The sequence below is a fragment of the Pogoniulus pusillus genome, chromosome 41 (genome assembly GCF_015220805.1).
Source record: "Pogoniulus pusillus isolate bPogPus1 chromosome 41, bPogPus1.pri, whole genome shotgun sequence".
NCBI classification, from domain to species: domain Eukaryota; kingdom Metazoa; phylum Chordata; class Aves; order Piciformes; family Lybiidae; genus Pogoniulus; species Pogoniulus pusillus.
The window spans coordinates 4890529-4909815 of NC_087304.1; the positions used below are offsets into that span (position 1 = coordinate 4890529).

Here is a 19287-nt window from a genome sequence, read left to right on the forward strand (position 1 = left end):
GCTTTAGAGGAGCAAAACAATGACATGGGTTTGGTTTCCAAGAGGGGAACCACAAAGCAAACACTGTTTGCAATCACAGAGTGAGTGCAACTCTGCCTCTTGTCCTGTGGAACACACAAGGATGTGGCTCGGGTTCAGCGTGGTTGACTTTGGCTTCCCTCTCTCTCTCCCCTGCCTTTGCCCTTTCAGATGCCAGCTGCTGATGTCCCCCAGCCAAGGAGGTCGTGGCCAAGCTGCCTCTGAAACAGGCCTGAGATTCTTCTCTCCTGTGCCCCAGGTCAGGGGTTAAAACTAACTAAGAGGACAGATCCAGTGCTCATCTGCCTGGTTCGGGGGAGGGTCACTGAGCCATGCTGCAAGCCGAGATGCTGCTGCCACCGAGAGCAGCAGAGCTTCACCTGCCTGCCTAAAAGGACCAAATCTGAGCTGACTGCAGGCACGGGAGGGTGATTTTCTACCTTGAGAAGCAAGGAGCTGGGCAAGGCTGAGCTTCTCCTGGCTCCACTTAGAGCTGAAGGTTGATTCCTTACCTTCCCCCCCCCTCCTCCTCTCTTGTTATCTTAATAGCTTGGAGCCACCAGAGAATATCCAGGCTGGAGAAGTGGTGCATCTGATTAGTTTGGGATTCAGCTCTAGCAGGGAATTAGCTCTGCAATCCAGCAGCTTTGTGTCCTGCCTTGGGTGCTTAGCGTGAGGCTTTTGTTGGCTCTGCCCGGGTGCAGCTGGTGGGGGGAGATGCCTCTGCTGAGGGATGGCTCAGCTCTGCGGGAACGATTCATCATCACCTTCCTCCAGCGTGCAGGCAATTGGCTGCTCATTAGCCACTCTGATGTCTCTCCCTTCTCGGGTAGCCTCAAATTAAGGCCTCTTTTGTCCAAATTGATTTCTCTGCGGTTTTTTTTTCTCAGTGCTCAGAGTTGTCCTCATTTGTTTTCTCCTCGCAGGGATGGAGATGTTGCAGTTCAGACCCGAGTGGCTGAGTACCTGCAGGTGACAATGTGGTGGTGTCCATGCAGCTCTGTAAGGACAGAGTGAGTAGAGAGTCTCAGCAAGGTGGGGTTGGGAGTGACCTCTGGAGATCATCCTGTCCAACCCCCTGCTCAAGCAGGGGCATCCACAGCAGCTTGCCCAGGAGCACAATGGCCAGGGTGGGTTGGGAGCTCTCAGGCTACCAGAGAACTGCCAATGGCTCTTTTACAACCCCATCTCCAGCTTATAGAATCATAGAATCAGTCAGGGTTGGAAGGGACCACAAGGAGCAGGCAGTGCCAAGTCCCTTGCCATGCCCAGGGACACCCTACCCTAGAGCAGGCTGCACACAGCCTCAGCCAGCCTGGCCTCAAACACCTCCAGCCATGGGGCCTCAACCACCTCCCTGAGCAACCTCTGCCAGGTTCTCACCACTCTCCTGCTCAACAACTTCCTCCTCACCTCCAGCCTCACTCTCCCAACTTCCAGCTTTGCTCCATTCCCCCCACTCCTGCCACTCCCTCACAGCCTCAAAAGTCCCTGCCCAGCTTTCTTGTAGCCCCCTTCAGATGCTGGCAGGCCACAAGAAAGTCACCTGGGAGCCTCCTCTGCTCCAGCCTGCACAGCCCCAACTCTTTCAGCCTGTCCTGAGCTGCTGCAGCCTCTGCTCATCCTCGTGGCCAAGGAGATGGCCACCAGCAGAGCAGTATCAGAGTGTCTCCTGATCTTGGCTATCAGGTGTGTTGTGGAGGCAAAGTCTGATGAAATTCAGTTCCTCTGCTGCTTTTCCTCTCCCAGCTTCTGCCTGGATCTGGCTGAGCACAAAAATCTCCTCAGCTGTGAAGTTTTTGTAGCTGCACCACGATGTCCCTGACAGCTTCTCCTGAAATCCTCAGGCTTAGTCACTGCTGAGAAGGAGAAGTGAACTTGGATGCTCTGGGAGCTGTGTGCTGACACAGACACCTCTAGCATCACACCTAGGACCTGAAGCTCCTGTCAGGACTGGGGTGAGAAGCAGAATGAAATGAGCTCTTGGGAGGCCCACCTAGGTCTGATGTGTCTGAAGTGGGCTGCAGGAGAGCTGGAGAGGGAGGCAGGGTGAGGTTTGAAACTGGAGCAGGGTAGATTTAGGTTGGACATCAGGAGGAAGTTCTTCACCCTGAGGATGGTGCAGCACTGCCCAGGGTGCCCAGAGGTGTGGTTGAGACCCCAGCCCTGCTCATGGAGATGCTGAGTGGAAGCTTGGACTTGATCTGAGAGATCTCTTCCAACCTCAGTGATTCTATGATCCCTCTTTGGAAAGTGGTGGAGGTGAGAGCCAGCTCCTGCCACACAGGGAGAGGAGAAGAGAGGCCAAGGTCCCAGCTCTTGATCATTTCTGTTTGACAGGAGCTGTGCTCCCAGGAGCTGCACCCAGGGACCTCCCTGACTGGAGCTTTGGGGAGCTGCTGCCTTCCCCCAGCCACAGGGGAGCAGACAAAAGCTGCCAAGATCTGATAATGAAATCTGTTTGGAACAGCTGTCTGCTGACAAGTATAATGAACTGTATTAATGGTGTCATTATTATTCCCTAATTAAAAGCTAATAACTAAGAGTTAATTGCCTTTAAAAGATGAAGCAGTGCAGTGGCAGGGATTTATCTCTGCTTTTCTTTGCCTGCCTGCCTCTGCTGATATTTTCAGGCTAATTAGTTGGATCAAATCTTACCCAAAACCTCATCCTCTCTCTGTGTGGGTTCCACCAAGTGAATGAGAAGGTGCTGGGGTTGTAAAGCCAAGTGTGTGCCCTCTGCAGCTGGGTACCAGGGCTGGTGGGCAGGGGCAGCACAGGCTGCAGAGGCTCTTGGTGGCAGAATGGTTTGATGGAGACAACTTGCCCCTGATGGTGGTCACAGGATCACAGATGTCAGGGGTTGGAAGGCACCCAAGGAGATCATCCAGTCCAAGCCCCTGCCAGAGCAGCACCATCCAAGCTAGCTCAGGGCACACAGAACACATCCAGACAGGCCTGGAAAGGCTCCACACAAGGAGACTCCACAGCCTCTCTGGGCAGCCTGTGCCAGGGCTCTGGGACCCTTCCAGCCAAGAAGTTGCCTCTTGTGCTGAGCTGGAACCTCCTGTGCTGCAGCTTCCATCCATTGCTGCTTGTCCTGTGCCAGGGAGCAGTGAGCAGAGCCTGTCCCCCCCTCCTGACCCCCAGCCCTCAGCTATTGATAAACATTGACTCAATCCCCTCTCAGTCTTCTCTTCTGCAGCCTAAGCAGCCCCAGGGCCCTCAGCCTCTCCTCACCAGGCATTGCTGCAGTCCCCTCATCATCCTCAGAGCCCTCCCTTGGACTCTCTCCAGCAGTTCCTGTCCCTCTTCAACTGGGGAGCCCCAAACTGAAGGCAGTGCTCAAGATGAGGTCTCTGCAGGGCAGAGCAGGCTCTTAGGCTGATGGTTGGCCTCACAGAATCCCAGAATGCCAGGTCAGAAGGGACCCCAAGGACCATCTGCTCCAACCTGTGGAGGTGATGGTGGAGTTGAGCTGAGCTGGCCCAGCAGCCTGGCAAGCTGAAAGCTGCCCAGTGTAGGGAACTCCACTGCCTCCCCTGGGAGGTGACTGCAGTGTCCAACTGTTCCCATGGTGAGCAGCTGCCCCTGTGTGCTGGGCCATGGTGACAGCTCAATGGTCTTAAAGGTCTTTTCCAACCAAAACAATTGGAACTGGATTGATTCCAGGTTGGAACTGGATGATCCTGAAGGTCTCTTCCAGCAGCCAGGTTGGAACTTGAAGGTCCCTTCCAACCTAACCCATTCTGACCCCAAGAAGTCCCACTTCTTGAAGGTCCCTTTCTGCAGGGAGGTTGGAACTGGCTGGTCCTGAAGGTCCCTTCCAGCAAGGAGGTTGGAACTGGAGGATCTTGAAGCTCCCTTCCAGCAGGCAGGTTGGAACTGAAGGATCCTGAAGGTTTCTTCCAGCAGGCAAGTTGGAACTGGCTGTTCCTGAAGGTTCCTTTGAGAGGGAGGTTGGAACTGGCTGATCCTGAAGGTCCCTTCCAGCAGGCAGGTTGGAACTGGAGGATCTTGAAGCTCCCTTCCAGCAGGCATGTTGGAACTGAAGGATCCTGAAGGTTTCTTCCAGCAGGCAAGTTGGAACTGAAGGATCTTGAAGCTCCTTTCCAGCAGGCAGGTTGGAACTGGAGGATCTTGAAGTAGGCAAGTTGGAACTGGCTGATCCTGAAGGTCCCTTCCAGCAGGGAGGTTGGAACTGGCTGACCCTGAAGGTTCCTTTGAGAGGGAGTTTGGAACTGGCTGATCCTGAAAGTCCCTTCCAGCAGGCAGGTTAGAACTGGAGGATCTTGAAGCTCCTTTCCAGCTTCAAGAAGGATCCTGAAGGTTTCTTCCAGCAGTGAGGTTGGAACTGGCTGATCCTGAAGGTCCCTTCCAGCAAGGAGGTTGGAACAGGAGGATCTTGAATCTCCTTTCCAGAAGGCAGGTTGGAATTGGATGATCCTGAAGGTCCCTTCCAGCAGGGAAGTTGGAACTGGCTGATCCTGAAGGTCCCTTCCAGCAAGGAGGTTTGAACAGGAGGATCTTGAAGCTCCTTTCCAGCAGGCAGGTTGGAATTGGATGATCTTGAAACTCCTTTCCATCCTAACCCCATTCTGACCCCCAAACCAATCCCACTTCATCCTCCTCCTTGCAAGCAGCTGAGAGCTGTGTGCTGCTAATTGAAAGGAGACAAATGTTCTCTTTGCAGTTGCCTTTATCAGTGCTCATCTTCTCTCTGGAGTCATTTTATTAAAGCCCCCCCAAAGAGCAAACAGTAAAATCCATCAGTGCCCATTTTTGGACCTCAGCCTCCCTCATTTTGGGGTGAGAAGGGAGGGAAAAAAAATAATAAAGGAGATTAGAAGTCATCTGGGCTCTGTGATAATTAAAAAGAAGATGCTCAAACATAATTCTTAATTAAACAGTAATGAGATAAGAACTTCTGGAAGTCTGCTTAGGGGCTGCTGGAAAGATGCAGAGGTTCCCATTGTAATTAGGTGATTTATGATCTTCCTCACAGAGATGTAATTAGTTTGGGGTCTTCCCCCCTCCCCCCCCCCTCTTTTTTTTTTGTTTTGTTTTCAATTTAAACATTATTTAGATTAAAAAAGAAACCCCCAAAAAAATCCCAAACCTAAATCCTGCAGCAATTTGAAGCAGCTTTCCCCTGCTGGAATAATAATTCCTTGTGAATCTTCAGGGTTTCAGCCTTAAATTGCTTCATAGCTTAAGAGTCATAGAATGGTTTGGGTTGGAAGGTAGCTCAAAGCTCAGCCAGTTCCAAGCCCTCTGCCATAGGCAGGGACACCTCCCACTTGAACAGGTTGCTCAAGGCTGCATCCAAGCTGGTCCTGAACACCTCCAGGGAGGTTGTGGAGCACAGAAGCACAGAATGGGATCTTTGATCACATTCTGTGCTTCTGTGCTCCACAACCTCCCTGGGAAACCTGTGCCAGTGTCTCCCCACCCTCAACCTGTGCCAGTCTCTCACCACCCTCACTGCAAACAACTTCTTACTAACATCCACTTTCAGTCTCCCCTCTGCCACTTTAACCTCATTACCCATTACAGGTAAGAGCCAGTTTAGAGGGAGCTGATTTCTAGACCTTGAGGGATGCTGAATTGACCTTAGGGGAGATTAATCAGAAGAGCTCAACCCACATCTCCAGGCACTGCTTTGGCAGAGCTGCAGCTCGAAAGGAGGAGGAGCAAAGTTGTCAGAGAGGAGGGTTTGATCAAAGGTTTGCTGGTAGGTAGTAGTTGAAGAGGAGGCAGCAGTGTGCCCAGGTGGGCAGCAGAGCCAATGGCATCCTGGGCTGGCTCAGGAGCAATGTGGGCAGCAGGACAAGGGAGGTTCTTGTGCCCCTGTGCTCAGCACTGCTCAGGACACCCCTTGAGTGCTGTGTCCAGTTGTGGGCTCCTGAATTGCAGAGAGATGCTGAGGTGCTGGAAGGTGTTTGGAGAAGGGCAGCAAGGCTGGGGAGGGGCCTGGAGCAGAGCCCTGTGAGGAGAGGCTGAGGGAGCTGGGGGGGTGCAGCCTGCAGCAGAGGAGGCTCAGGGCAGAGCTGATTACTGCCTGCAGCTGCCTGCAGGGAGGCTGTAGCCAGGTGGGGTTGGGCTCTGCTGCCAGGCAGCCAGCAACAGAACAAGGGGACCCAGGCTGAAGCTGTGGCAGGGGAGGTCTAGGCTGGATGTGAGGAGGAAGTTGCTGGCAGAGAGAGTGATTGGCACTGGAATGGGCTGCCCAGGGAGGTGGTGGAGTGGCTGTGGCTGGAGGTGTTGAAGCCAAGCCTGGCTGGGGCACTGAGTGCCATGGTCTGGTTGGTTGGGCAGGACTGGGTTTGAGCTTGGAGCTCTCTTCCAACCTGCCTGATTCCATGGTTCTATGGTAGGTGAAGACTTCTTTGGCAGAAGGAATTTCTCATGGATTGCATCATCTGAGGAGTTATGGAATTGTGGAATCACAGAACTGTTTGGCTTGGGAAAGGCCTCTAAGGTCCTCCAGGCCAACAGCAACCCTACCCCACCATGGCCACTAAACCCTGTCCCCAAGTGCCATGGCCACACATTCCCTGAGCCCCAGCAGGGAGAGGGAACTGCAGCACCTCCCTGGGCAGCCTCTGCCGATCCCTGACTGCTCTTGCAGCAAGGAAGTTGCTCCTGGTCTGCAGCCTCTGCTTGGCATGTTTGGCCCTTGCCAGCCCAGCCTGGCTGACCAGACCATGCTGACACAAGCCTGCTGCTCACCTGCTGCTGTTCCCTCCTCGAGAGGAGCAGACCCAAGCAGGTGTCCCTTGTTTGCTCATCAGCAGCAGATCATCTCCACCTGCCAGCCAAAGGAGCTCTGGGGGTGGTGCTGCAGGGGCTGAGCAGCAGCTTCTGAACGCAGCAGCTCCCGAAGTGAGAGTCTGAGGAGCACCAAACAGTTTCCTCTCAATCCTGGAGGTGCATTTTGCTGGGAATTGTGTTCCTGGACTCGCTGGAGACCCTTTGCTGTGTGGCACAGCTGGAACAGGTTTTCCCTCTGCTTCTCTTTCAGGTGCAGAAGCTGAGCAGGAGCCTTTGTGGCCGCTCAGAGCCAGGCAGCTGCTCTGCTGCCCAGACCACACACCTGGAGCTCGTTTGCAGGGCCCGGGGGGGGGCCTCAGCAGCTCCAGTCCTGCTTCACTCCAGCTCCCAGCTTCAGCCTGCGTGTGCCTGGCCCGGGGCAGCTCCACGGGCAGGGGCTCAGTGCCTCCGGGAGCCTTTGTGTGGCCCAGGGTGGAGGTTAACTGCCGATGTGGAGGTCGCTCACGTTGCAGGATGTGGTGGATCTGCAGCTCCAGCTCCAGGTACTGTTGGCTCCTTGGCAAGAGCCCTCTCAGCTCGGGCTGCTCTGGTGTGGTTCCTTTCTCCCTTCTCTGTCTCCTCCTAAGATTCTTTTCCTACCTTCTCCTGCTGCAGTGTCTGTGTCTTGCCCTCCAAGCTGCTGTTGTGTAGCTCCTGGGCACTGAGAGGCTGTAAGGGGATGATGATGGTGGGGGGGGTGGTGTGGAGGCTGAGGAAGAACTCAATCTGACCCAGGAGCTTGCTAGCAAAGCCAGACTGGAGGCATCTGAGAGGGGTTGAGCTGCACAGTGAAGGTCTCACAGCTTCCCTTTAGCCTCCTCCAATCTCTAGAGCAGGCCACCCAGCCCAGCACTGCTGGTACCAGGCAGAGGGGAGCTGCTGGAGCTCAGGTGGAGCCAGGCACTGGGGCTGTCAGCTCCAGAGGCACCTCACACTCCTTGGGGGAAGTCTCTGGTGTGAGGTTGCTGGGACCCTGGAGCAGGCTGCCCAGAGATGTTGCTCTCTGGAGAGCTTCCCACCCCCCCTGGCCACTGTGGTCCTGGGCAGGCTGCTGTGGCTGCTCTGCTGTGGGCTTTGTGGCCATGCTGCTCCTGGGTTGGCTGTTGGAGGGGCTCAGAGGACTTTCCCAACCAAAGCAATCCTGGGACTCTCTGATCTCCAGAGGTCCCTTCCAGCATGCACCATGCTGGGATCCTGTGATGTCTTTTCTCTGGGGTACAGACCTCCTGAGCCTTTAGCAGGGGATCTGAAAAACTTCTCTGGGCTGGGTCTGGCTCAGTCTCTGCTCACAGGAACTGCAGGCTGCTGTCCCATGGGGTTGGTGCTTCTCCTGCTGGGAAGTGCTTGGCTCTCCCAGCCAGGAGGAGATGTGAGGAGGGTTGTGGAACACTGCTCAGGCCACAGCTTGAGTGCTGTGTCCAGTTGTGGGCTCCTGAATTGCAGAGAGATGTTGAGGTGCTGGAAGGTGTTTGGAGAAGGGCAGCAAGGCTGGGGAGGGGCCTGGAGCAGAGCCCTGTGAGGAGAGGCTGAGGGAGCTGGGGGGGTGCAGCCTGCAGCAGAGGAGGCTGAGGGCAGAGCTGATTGCTGTCTGCAGCTGCCTGCAGGGAGGCTGTAGCCAGGTGGGATTGGGCTCTGCTGCCAGGCAGCCAGGGACAGAAGAAGGGGCCCCAGGCTGCAGCTGTGGCAGGGCAGGTTGAGGCTGGATGTGAGGAGGAAGTTGTTGGCAGAGAGAGTGATTGGCACTGGAATGGGCTGCCCAGGGAGGTGGTGGAGTGGCTGTGGCTGGAGGTGTTGAAGCCAAGCCTGGCTGGGGCACTGAGTGCCATGGTCTGGTGCCTGGGCAGGGCTGGGTGCTAGGTTGTGCTGGCTGAGCTTGGAGCTCTCTGCCAACCTGCTTGATTCTGATTCTAGGACCTGCATTAGGGGTTCATAGATGCACTGAGTGGTTTGGGTTGGAAGAGACCTTTAAAGATCATCCAATTCCATCCCCCACCCACAGCAGGGACACCTCCCACTGGCCCAGGCTGCTCAGGGCCTCATCCAGCCTGGCCTTGAACACCTCCATGTTTAGCCTCCTCCTGCAGACACCTCACAGACAGCCTGGGACAGAGTTATCTGCTCAAAGAGAAGAGACCTGAGTCTTTTTTTGAGTCATTTGCCCACATTTGTTTTCCTCTGATGCCTTTCTCACCCTTGGTAAGCCTGAGCTAAGCTCCTTGTGGAGCCCATTAATCTCTGGTTGCCATCTGCACATCAGGGTGTGCTGGCATGGATGTGGCACTGCCTAGGTCCTCAGAGGGATGGAGCCCCTAAGTCCCCTCACTGGGAACCCCTCACTGGAGGGACTGGGAGAGAATGGAGCCTGATGGGCTTTGGGGAGAGGCTGGCTGGAGGAGGAGGTGGCAGGGGGGAGGAGAGGGCAGGAGGAGGAGGTGGCAGGAGGGAGGAGGTGGCAGGAGGAGGGGATGGCAGCACCAGCTCTGAGCTCTCTATGGACTGGGAGGGGATCTGGAGCTGTGTGTGGGTGGGTAGGCAGAGAGAGGCTGATGAAGATGGGCTGGGATGAAGGTGTGCAATGGCTGAGGAGAGCAGGCTGACAGTGGATGGGGACAGAACTGCTGGGCAGGTCTCAGCCAGCTCCTGTCTGGACCCATCCCTCTGCTTGGCACTGGGGAGGCCACACCTCGAGTGCTGGGCTCAGATTTGGGCTCCTTAGTCCAAGGAGGACATTGGGAGGCTGGAGTGGGTCCAGAGCAGGACAACAAAGCTGGGGAAGGGTCTTGAGCCCAAGTGCTGTGAGCAGCAGCTGAGGGAGCTGAGGTTGTGTAGCCTGCAGAAGAGGAGGCTGAGGGGAGACCTCGTTGCCCTCTGCAGCAGCCTGAATGGAGGTTGGAGCCAGGTGGGGGTTGGGCTCTTCTCACATGAAACAAGAGACAGGCTGAGGCCATGGCCCCAGGTTGTGCCAGGAGAGGTTCAGGTTGGAGCTGATTAGGGAAAATCTCTTCCCAGAAGGGCTCTGAGGGACTGGCCCAGGGAGGTGCTGGAGTGCCCAAGCCTGGAGGGGTTCAAAGCCACCTGGCAGTGGTGCTGAGGGAGGTGGTGCTGAGGCAGTGTCTCAGCAGCAGGGGGGAGGTTGGGAGCTGTGGGAGAGTGGCTGGGCTGGATGATGGTCCCAGGTCACTTCCAGCCTCTTCAGTTCCATGGTTCTGTCACCTCCACTGCCCAGTGGCAGCAGAAGCCCAGGAGGAGCCAGGGCCATGTGCTTGGGGTGAAGCTTGTGGCTGCTTGGTCGTGCCCTGGCCAGGCAGCAGCAGTCTCCTCCTGATGCCCAACCTCCATCTGCCCTGCTCCAGCTCCAAACCACTGCCCCTGGTCCTGTGCCCACAGGCCCTGCTGAGCAGTCCCTCCCCAGCCTGCCTGGAGTTCAGACACTGAACTGCAGCCCTAAGGTCTCCCTGGAGCCTTCTCCTCCCCAGGCTGAACAACCCAAACTCTCCCAGCCCTCTGAGCAGCTTCCTGCACCAGCTCCATGCCCTCGTGTTGGGGGCCCAGAGCTGGACCCAGCTCTGCAGGGGAGGGCTCAGCAGAGGAATTTGTGGGTCCCTTCTCAGGACATCTGGCAGCAGACTCCCTGTGCCCCTTCCCAGGGCAAGGACCTCTGGTTGGGCTTGCCAGGCAGTGCCCTCAGTGCCTGCAAGGGGAATGGCTTTTCCCATCTCACTTCTGCATCAGTTACTGACCTGGAACTTGCAAGCCTCTGACTGAGGAGCAGGCACTGATTGCTCAGTCTCTTGCTCTCATTAAAGCAAGGAGGCTTTCCCCTGGCCTGGGTTTGCCACTTGGGTGGTTCCACACACCAAGAGAAGCTGTTCCTGTTCCTCTGGAATGTAAACTTCAGCTGCTGGGGACTCTTTGTCCTGCTGCCTGGGCCCTTGGCTTGGGTTTGGTTTGTGCAGGGGCTCCTCAGAGCAAGCCCCTGGTGGGTTGGCATCAGAACCTTGCAGGTGAAGCTTGATGCAGCAGCAGGTTTTGCCCAGTGTGGTGTCAGCTGGCACAAGCCTGCTCCCTCCAAGCCCCAGCTGCCTTCTGCTCTCCCAGGCTGGCAAACCAGCCCACAGCCCTGGGCAGCTGAGGCTTCCTGGCAGCTGCAGGCTGGCCAAGGTGGGGTCTGGGTGCCCCTCATGGCCCCAGCAGAGGCAGCTGCAGGGTTTCCACTGCCTGGGGGTGAGGTGGCCAGGCTGGGCTGGGCACAGTGGGGTAGTGAAGTGCCAGGACATGGTCAGGGGTCTGCAGGTGGCTCTGGGGAGAGGGACTCAGGGCTTGGTGACCTTCCAGCAGCTATACCAGTCACAAGTACTCTAGCAGCTGTGGAGCTGTTGGAGGGGAGCAGAGCCCTGCAGAGGGACCTGGCCAGGCTGGATGGGTGGGCAGAGGCCAAGGGGATGAGAATGAGCAAGAGAGAGGGGAAAGAGAGGGGGAGGAAAGAGAGAGAGAGACGGGGGAGAGAAGGAGAGTGGGAGCTAGAGGGGGGGGGAGAGAGGAAGTGACGGGGGGGAGGGGGAGAAAGAGGGGGGAGAGGAGAGGTGGGGGAGGGGGAGAGAGGGAAGAGAGAGGGGGTGGAGAGGGGAGAGAGAGAGGGAAGAGAGAGGAGGGGGGGAGAGGGGGGGAAGAGAGGGAAGAGAGAGGTGGGGAGAGAGAGAGAGGGAAGGGGAGGAGAGAGGGAAGAGGGGGGGGGAGAGAGGGAAGGGGGAGAGAGAGGGAAGGGGGAGAGGGGAGAGAGAGGGAAGGGGGGGGAGAGGGGAGAGAGGGAAGAGAGAGGTGGGGGGAGAGGGGGGAGAGAGAGGGGAGAGAGGGAGAGGGGGGAGAGAGAGGGAGAGGGGAGAGAGGGAGAGAGAGCAGGAGCCAGAAGGGGGAGAGAGGAAGAGATGGGGGAGGGAGAGATGGGGGAGGGAGAGGTGGGGGGAGCGAAGGAGAGCGAGCAGGAGGCAGAGGGAGCGCAGGCTGCTCCCCGGCCCCAGGCATCCTCCCCAGCCCCACAGAGCGCTCCGGCGGCAGAGCCTTCAGACAATCTTCCTTTAATACAAAGTCGAGATATCTACATACACCGTGGTAGGAAAACCACTTACTGGTTCAGTTGGGAACAGTGTGAAAGCAACAGCACTTTGCTCTCATACAAAGGAAAACTCAACCCAACCTCCCCTCCCTCCCCCCCCTCCCCCAGCTCCTCCAGAAAGGTTTTGTTGTTTTGCTGCGACAGACTTCAGCATTTTGGGCAACTTTCACACAGAGAAGGAGGATGAAAAAAACAACCCAAAACCATCTTAAAGAAGGGTTTAGATCCTTTCTCTTTAGATCCTTTCTCTTTTCGTGTGGGCAGTTAGTGAGGGGGCCATGGGGGGGGGGGGGGGTGGGCTCTGGGTGGCACTTCTGCTGGCCTCGAGTTGTACCCCTGCTAGGGAAGTAAGGAGGCTAAGGGCAGGCAAGCAGCAGCCAGGGGGGCAGCCTGGCCTGGCCCTGCCAGCCCCACCTCTGGGTGCTCTGGCAGGGAGCCTCTTCCTCACCCACACTGCCAAGAGCTCTTTTAGCTCCAGCTGGGCACACAGACAGGCTCTGGCTGTTCCCTGCAGCCCACCTTGGATGCCAGAGCCCTGCGTGGGTGCTGCTGTGGTGCCACAGCTCCAGCCCTGCTGCTGGCTGCCTCCACTCGTGCTCAGTGGTGTCTATAGGTCACAGATAGGCTCTGGCTGTTCCCTGCAGCCCACCTTAGATGCCAGAGCCCTGCGTGGGTGCTGCTGTGGTGCCACAGCTGCTGGCTGCCTCCACTCGTGCTCACAGGTCACAGACAGGCTCTGGCTGTTCCCTGCAGCCCACCTTAGATGCCAGAGCCCTGCGTGGGTGCTGCTGTGGTGCCACAGCTCCAGCCCTGCTGCTGGCTGCTTCCACTCGTGTTGATAGGTCACAAACTGCTTTAGGTTGGAAGGGACCTAAAAGCTCAGCCAGTTCCAACCCCCCCTGCCACGGGCAGGGACACCTCCCTCTAGCCCATGTTGCTCAGGACCTCATCCTTGGCAACACCTCCAGGCTTAGATTCTTATCTCCCACTTCAACCCCGGCCCTGTTCAGCCAGGGCTGAAGGGGGAAGGGAGGTTGGCAGTGCCACCAACTCCTAGGCTTGCCTGCTCCTTTCACACCCTTCCAGTGATATGGCTGCAATTGGAAACCAAACTAAACCCCCCCAAGATAAAAAGAACCCCCAAAAAAACCCAATTAAAAAAGAAATGAATTAAAAAAACCCAACCCAGCAAGGAACCTTTTTTTTTTGTCCTTACCTGAAGCAACTGAAAACCTTTTTTTTGTTGTTGGTTCCTTAGTTTAAATGGTGGGGGGGGGGGGGGGAAAAAAGCAAGCTGCAGAAGGCAGCAATTTGCACTGCATTTTATAGCTTCACAGCCAGGACAGAGAACAGTTCTACAGTGATTAAAAAATAGAGCCTGTCTTTGACCAGAGGCTCACCAGATCAGCCCAGGTGGGGTTGGTTTTCTTCTCTTGAGTTCATTGACTGAGAGGATTTAGGCTTAAAAAAAAAGGGGGGGAAAAATATTCCACTATTAAAAAAAATAATAATCAAAGCCCCCCAAAAAGGCAAACAAATCAAAAGGTAAAGTCACTGGGGGCAGGGGCAGGAGGACTTCAAAGGAAGCCACTCACAGGAGCTGCCACTGACTGCATCTTGCCTTGGGCTTCCCCAGGGATTCAGGCAGCTAAGGTATGGGCCTGGCTCTGCCCAGCAGGTTAGGGTGGGGGGGGAACTGGGTCAGGCATGAGGGGGATGGTCCTAGCTGTGCCCATCAGCCTGGGGTGGGACTGGGCCAGGCATGAGTGGCATGGTCCCAACTCTGCCCATGAGCAAGGTCCTAGCTGTGCCCATCAGCTTGAGGTGAGATTGAGCCAGGCATGAAGGGCATGGTCCTAACTCTGCCCATGAGCGTGGTTCTAGCTGTGCCCATCAGCTTGGGGTGGGACTGAGCCAGGCATGAGGGGAATGGTCCTACCTCTGCCCATCAGCTTGGTGGGGCCTGGAACTGAGCCAGTCCTAAGAGGCGTGGTCCTAACTGTGCCCATGAGCTGTGTGTGGCATGGAGCTGGGTCAGCCCTGAGTGGCTCTGCCTCTCTCTGTTGCTCCCAGGGAGCTGCTCTGCTCAGGCAGGGGTTTGGCAGGAAGAAGCAGCTGGAAAGAAAAACTTCTGCTGGGTGCTTCTCAGGCTCCTTCCAGAGAGATGCTGCTGGTCCAGCATGGTAGGAACTGGCAGGAGGTGGGTGTGGGTGTGGGGGGTGGGGGGGGCTGCTGGAAGCAAGAGTGGGGTCCTGTGGCTGTGGACAGAGAATGGGAAAGAGGAGGGGCAGAAGCAGCACACCCAGCCCAGGGGAGCTGCCATCACCTCCACCAGGCTGTGGGAGGGGAGGGGGAAGAGCACAGCACAGCACACAGCCAGCCTGGGCTCTGCCTCTCTCTGTCTCTCTCTCTTTCATTTTCAATATCCTAAAAAACAAACGTTGGAATTAGAAGAACTGAGGAATGTTCCAAGTATTCAGAAGGTGAAGCTATAAAACCTCTGGTGTGGGCAGGGGCATTCTGTGACTGCTGCTTGCAAGGTGCCTGTGAGCCCAGACTCATCCCCACTGCTGCTACTGAGGTTCTTCAGACTCCAGCTAGAAGATCTCCTGACCCCCCCCTAAAGTTTGCCTAAGTGTTGAGATTGGTTTAGTTCCTTTCCTCATCTTGTCCAGGCCAGCTCCAAACCTGCAAGTGACTCCCTTTAAAGGCTGCCAACTAGATTAGTAAATAAACTGAACTCTAAGGATGTAACCAAAGTTGGTTTCCTTCCCTTCTCCAGCTTCTCACAAGGTGGGTTTTAGCTTTTGGATCTGGTTCATGATGTCCATTAGGTCCTCCACAGCAAACACCACTTGAGGTAACAAGAGCAGTTCACCACTTAAAGCAGTCCCTCAGCCATCTCCTGAGCTGCCTCTTCACGGTCCAGGTTACAAGGTGGAGTTCCTGAAGGGGTGTTCCTCTCAATCCTTTCCCTCCCCTGCTCCCCCAAAGCATTGTCCAGATGAAAAGGTTCTTCTTCTGAGTCAGTTTTGTAAGTTCAAGCTCTCCTCCTGGGTCAGAAGAGGCCTTCCAGGACTGAAGTGGTTGGTAGAGTCTGCACAAGGGATGGCTTTTTATGTTGCATAGTGATCAAAACTTCCCAGATACTCCAGAGCTGCCTGGTAACAGAACTGATACTCATCCTGTGGGCAAAGAGAAGCAGTTCAGAGGTGGAGACAGCTCCTGGGGATGCCTGCCCTGCTCCTCAGCCAGCACAGCACCTGGGCAGGAACCACAGGCAGGCTTTGAACCCCCAACAGCTGGGAAAGAAAATCCCTTCAGCCCCAGTGGAGTCAGAGAATGGTTGGGATTGGTGATCCTAAAAGGGTCTTCTGCACCCCCAACAATTCTACAGTTCTACTCTTGGTTCATCTGGTAGAAGCCAGCCAGGGTCAGGGACTCCTTTGGAAGGGAGCTCCAAGATCATCCAGTCCCAACCCCCTGCAGGGACACCTCCCACTAGAACAGGTCACCCAAGGCCTCATCCAACCTGGTCCTGAACACCTCCAGGGAGGTTGTGGAGCACAGAAGCACAGAATGGGGTCAGAGATTCCTGGGCAACCTGTGCCAGTGTCTCACCTCCCTGGGCAACCTGTGCCAGTCTCTCACCACCCTCACTGCAAACAACTTCTTCCTAACATCCACCTTCAATCTCCCCTCTGCCACTTTAAACCCATTCCTCCTCCTCCTCTCATTTCCAGACCTTGTCAATAGTCCCTCCCCAGCCCTCCTGGAGCCCTCTTCAGATCCTGGAAGGCCACTCCAAGGTCTCCTGGAAGCTTCCTCTTCTCCAGGCTGCAGAGCCCCAACTCTCTCAGCCTGTGCTCACAGGAGGACAGCTGCAGCCCTCTGAGCATCTTCATGGCTCAGCCTAACTCCCCCCTCCTCAAGCTTAAATCCATTCCCTTTTGTCCTCGTACAAAGTCCCTTCCCAGCCTTCAGGTACTGCAACAGCAGCAGTTCCTTCCCCATCTCCACTCTCACTCTCCCCTCTCCCAGCTCAAAGCCTCTGTCCCTCCTCCTGTCGCTCCCGGCCCTTCTCTGAAGCCCCTCCCCAGCGCTCCTGCAGCCCCTTCAGGTCCCAGCCCGAGGCGGCAGAGTGGCCCAGCCCTGCTCACCTCCGTTTGCACCATAGCAGGTCGTTGTGTTCGCAGCATCTTTACCGTCTGGAAGATGTCCACCACCCCCTCGTAGCGCATCCGCTCCAGGACGATGCTGAGCGTGATGAACACTCCGGTCCTGCCCACGCCAGCACTGCAGGGACAGCAGACAGGAAGGCAGCTGCAGCTTACAGCTTTCAAATGCTGAGTGACAACCTACCCAGAGAGACCCTGACAGGCTGCAGAGCTGGGCACAAGCCAACCTCAACAAGTTCAACAAGATCAAGCACAAGGTCCTGCAGCTGGGTCGAGGCAATGCCAAGCACCAATCCAGGCTGGGCAGTGAGTGGCTGGAGAGCAGCACTGAGGAGAGGGACTTGGGGGTGCTGCTGGAGGAGAAGCTCAGCAGGAGCCAGCAGTGTGCACTTGCAGCCCAGAGAGCCAAGCAGAGCCTGGGCTGCAGCAGCAGAAGTGTGGCCAGCAGGGCCAGGGAGGGGATTCTGCCCCTCTGCTCTGCTCTGCTGAGACCCCACCTGGAGTCCTGCATCCAGCTCTGGAGCCCCTGGGACAAGAGGGCTGTGGAGATGCTGGAGAGTGTCCAGAGCAGGGCCAGGAGGATGCTGAGAGGCTGCAGCAGCTCTGCTGTGAGCACAGCCTGAAAGAGTTGGGGCTGTGCAGGCTGGAGCAGAGGAGGCTCCCAGGTGACCTTCTTGTGGCCTGCCAGCATCTGAAGGAGGCTACTGTGCTCCACAACCTCCCTGGGCAACCTGTGCCAGTGTCTCAGCACCCTCACTGTGAAGAGCTTCCTAACATCCACTTTCAGTCTCCCCTCTGCCACTTTAAACTCCTTCCTCCTCCTCCTCCTCCTCCTCTCCCTACCTTGTCAATAGTCCCTCCCCAACCTTCCTGCAGCCCCCCTTCAGCCACTGGAAGGTCTCCTGGAAGCCTTTTGAATCCCTGTTGCTCTTTTCCATCCTGATGTTCCCATTTTGCCTACCTGCAGTGGACAGAGATGGGACCATCCTGGCCAAACTGTTCCTTGGTCTTATGCACTTGTCCAATGAAGTCAATAAAACCCTCTCCTGATTTTGGCACTCCTTGTTCTGGCCAGTCAGTGAACTGGAACTGACGGACAGTTCTCGACTGCCCATCCTGGGGGGGAGAGAGACAAGAGCAAGATGTGAGCCAGCCTCTGGTGCTGCTGCTGAATGCAAAAGGACACTTCCCCTCCCCCCCCCCCCAAAAAAAAGGCTCATTTTATTTATTTGTTTAATTATTTCCCCCTCTTGCTTGCTGAAGGAGCACAAGAAGCTAACCCAGCTTGGTGTGAGAGCAGAGGGAGCTGCTGCACCTCAGGGTGGGGGAGATGCTGCACCTCAGGGTGGGGGAGCTGCTGCACCTCAGGGTGAGGGAGCTGCTGCACCTCAGGGCGAGGGAGCTGCTGCACCTCAGGGCGAGGGAGCTGCTGCACCTCAGGGCGAGGGAGCTGCTGCACCTCAGGGCGAGGGAGCTGCTGCACCTCAGGGCGAGGGAGCTGCTGCACCTCAGGGTGGGGGAGCTCCTGCACCTCAGGGTGAAGGTGCAGCTGACCTGTCTGGAGCTGGCTTGTCAGAGCAGCTCTGTGCTCCTGGCAGGTGAGCTGAGAGCCCTGAGCACTTGTGAAGCCTTCAGCACAAGGAACAGTCCAAGGTGAGGTTCTGGCCTCTCTATCAATCTCGAGAGGGAGCTGCTGTGGTGTCAGGATTACAGCTGACAGGAAGATAAATCTTGTGCCAGCAGGACTGATGAGGAGGCCTCCTCCTCAGCCTTGCAGATAGAATCATCAGGTTGGACATTAGTGGCAGGCACAAGGGTTACACACCTCAGAAGGCACCAAGATGTTCCTTCAGAGGAGGAACCTGGCACTGACCCTGACGTTGCCCGAGTGTCCCTTTGATACGAGCCAAGGTGGCTCCTCTTGAAGCCACCTGCTGCAGGGTGCAGAGTCCCCCTCGCAGGCCTGGGGGCTTGCCAGCTGCTGGGGAGATGTCCATGCTCTGCTCTCATCTCAGCTAACCCCCAGAGCTGTGTCTGTGTCTAACAGGGACTCCCTGCTGTGCTCAGTCAGCAGCTCTGAAAACTGCTTTCACTTTGCTAAGAGCCATCCAAGGACAGCCTGGGTCGGGTGGTGTCATCCCCCTCACGGCTGGGCTCTCCTCCACTGATGGCATCCCCAGGCTGTCACTCTGCTGCCACCTTTTCTGTAAGCCACCTCCTCTGCTGGGTGGCTTTGACCCCCTCCAGCCTCAGATAAAGCCTTCACAGGGGGTTTGTCCCTTCCAGCCCCAGCTAAACCCCTCACACGGTGAGACTGACCCCCTCCAGCTCCAGCTGAACCCCTCCCAGGGGATTTTACCTCCTCCAGCCCCAGCTAAACCCCTCACACGGTGAGTCTGACCCTCTCCAGCTCCAGCTGAACCCCTCCCAGGGAATTTAACCTCCTCCAGCCCCAGCTAAACCCCTCACACGGTGAGTCTGACCCTCTCCAGCTCCAGCTGAACTCCTCCCAGGGGATTTAACCTCCTCCAGCCCCAGCTAAACCCCTCACACAGTGAGTCTGACCCCCTCCAGCTCCAGCTGAACCCCTCCCAGGGGATTTAACCTCCAGCCCCAGCTAAACCCCTCACACAGTGAGTTCGACCCTCTCTGGCTCCAGCTCAGCCCCTCCCAGGGGGTTTAACCCTCTTCAGCCCCATCTGAACCCCTCCCAGGGGGTTTAAGTCCCTCCAGCTGAACCCTTCCCAGAGGATTTAACCTTCTTCAGCCCCATCTGAACCCCTCCCAGGGGGTTTAAGTCTCTCCAGCTCAGCCCCTCCCAGTGGGTTTAACTCTCTTCAGCCCCAGCTGAACCCCTCCCAGGGGGTATAAGCCCCTCCAGCTGAACCTCTCCCAGGCGGTTTAACCCCTCCCTATGGCTCTGACCCCCCTGCAGCCCCAGCTGAGCCCCTCCCAGGGGGTTTCAGTCCCCCCTCCACCCCAGCTGAAGGCCTGCAGCACCTACCCTGGCATCGGTGACCTTGAACTCCCGCAGGATGTACTGGGGCATGTTGTACTCTGCCATGGGGTCCACCACGAAGTACTGGTAGCGTGCAGAGCGCTCTGCTGGCCAGTACTGATGGCACTTCTCCTGCCAAGGGGACAGAGAGGTCACTGCCAGCCCTC

General features: G+C 56.6%; 1 protein-coding gene across 13 annotated transcripts in view; it reads right to left on the bottom strand.

The window, feature by feature from the left end:
- Positions 1–11890: 11890 nt before the first annotated feature.
- The window catches only part of PTPRS (protein tyrosine phosphatase receptor type S), a 217066-nt gene continuing 209669 nt past the window's right edge, over positions 11891–19287 (bottom strand). For all 13 annotated transcript variants that reach the window (XM_064175409.1, XM_064175408.1, XM_064175406.1 and 10 more), the window contains 4 exons: positions 19127–19252; positions 17084–17238; positions 16105–16240; positions 11891–15129 (listed from right to left, as the gene is read on the bottom strand). In XM_064175409.1, the coding sequence (XP_064031479.1) occupies positions 15061–15129; positions 16105–16240; positions 17084–17238; positions 19127–19252 (486 nt within the window). In that variant the 3' untranslated portion in view covers positions 11891–15060. The remainder of the gene's footprint in view (positions 15130–16104; positions 16241–17083; positions 17239–19126; positions 19253–19287) is intronic.